We start from the raw sequence: 783 nt of genomic DNA, 5'->3' as shown, positions 1-783 counted from the left end.
TATTATCGCCTGCCGTGCTTCTGCGCGATCCCGAGCTGATTAGAGACGTCTTGGTAAAGAATTTTGAACATTTCCCGGATCATCGCAGCTTCCTTGACGAAAGCGTAGAGCCGTTGTTTACCAAGAACATCTTCTCCTTGCGTGGAGATCGTTGGAGGGAAATGAGGAATACATTAAGCCCCTCGTTCACAGCCAGCAAAATGAAGTTTATGTTCGATTTGCTATCGAAATGTTCTCATGATTTCGTCAACTATTTGGTCGATCATCCGGAACTCTGTCATGAAATCGAATCGAAGGGAACTTTCAGACGATACACCACCGACGTAATTGCCACGGCAGCCTTTGGCATAAGTGTTAATTCTATGAGAGATCGAGACAACGAGTTCTATGTAAAAGGAATGGAGACTAACAAATTTTTTGTTAGTCGGCCAGCGATGGCTAAGTACATATTTTTGCGCATGTTTCCATGGCTTGCTAAATCAATTGGTCTGACCTTCTTCCCGTCGGCTACGTACAAATTTTATAAGAAAATTGTAGAGGAGACCATTAGGGCGCGACAAGAACAAGATATTGTCAGACCGGATATGATTCATTTGTTAATGCAGTCTCGGGATAAAAAGAGTGACAATGGAGACGAAATTACATTAGACGTTATCGTTTCGCAAGCTTTTTTCTTTTTCTTTGCGGGTTTCGACACCGCTTCGGTTCTGATGTGCTTTATTGCTCATGAACTGGCAGTTAATCCAAATATTCAGAATCGTCTGCGCGAGGAAGTACAGCAGC

The 783-nt window shown here is 43.0% G+C and overlaps 1 protein-coding gene across 1 annotated transcript; it reads left to right on the top strand.

Moving 5' to 3' along the window:
• Window positions 1–5: 5 nt before the first annotated feature.
• Window positions 6–779, top strand: LOC105460832 (cytochrome P450 9e2-like; the record flags this gene model as incomplete). The annotated part of the gene is made up of 1 exon (XM_011707324.1): window positions 6–779. A coding segment is annotated over one exon (774 nt), but the record flags the coding sequence as incomplete, so codon positions are not given.
• Between the last annotated feature and the right edge of the window lie 4 nt (window positions 780–783).

This window comes from Wasmannia auropunctata, unplaced genomic scaffold (genome assembly GCF_000956235.1).
Source record: "Wasmannia auropunctata unplaced genomic scaffold, wasmannia.A_1.0 LD314761.1, whole genome shotgun sequence".
NCBI lineage: Eukaryota > Metazoa > Arthropoda > Insecta > Hymenoptera > Formicidae > Wasmannia > Wasmannia auropunctata.
Note: the sequence above shows the minus strand (reverse complement) of the source record. Positions and strands in the feature narration are given on the sequence as shown.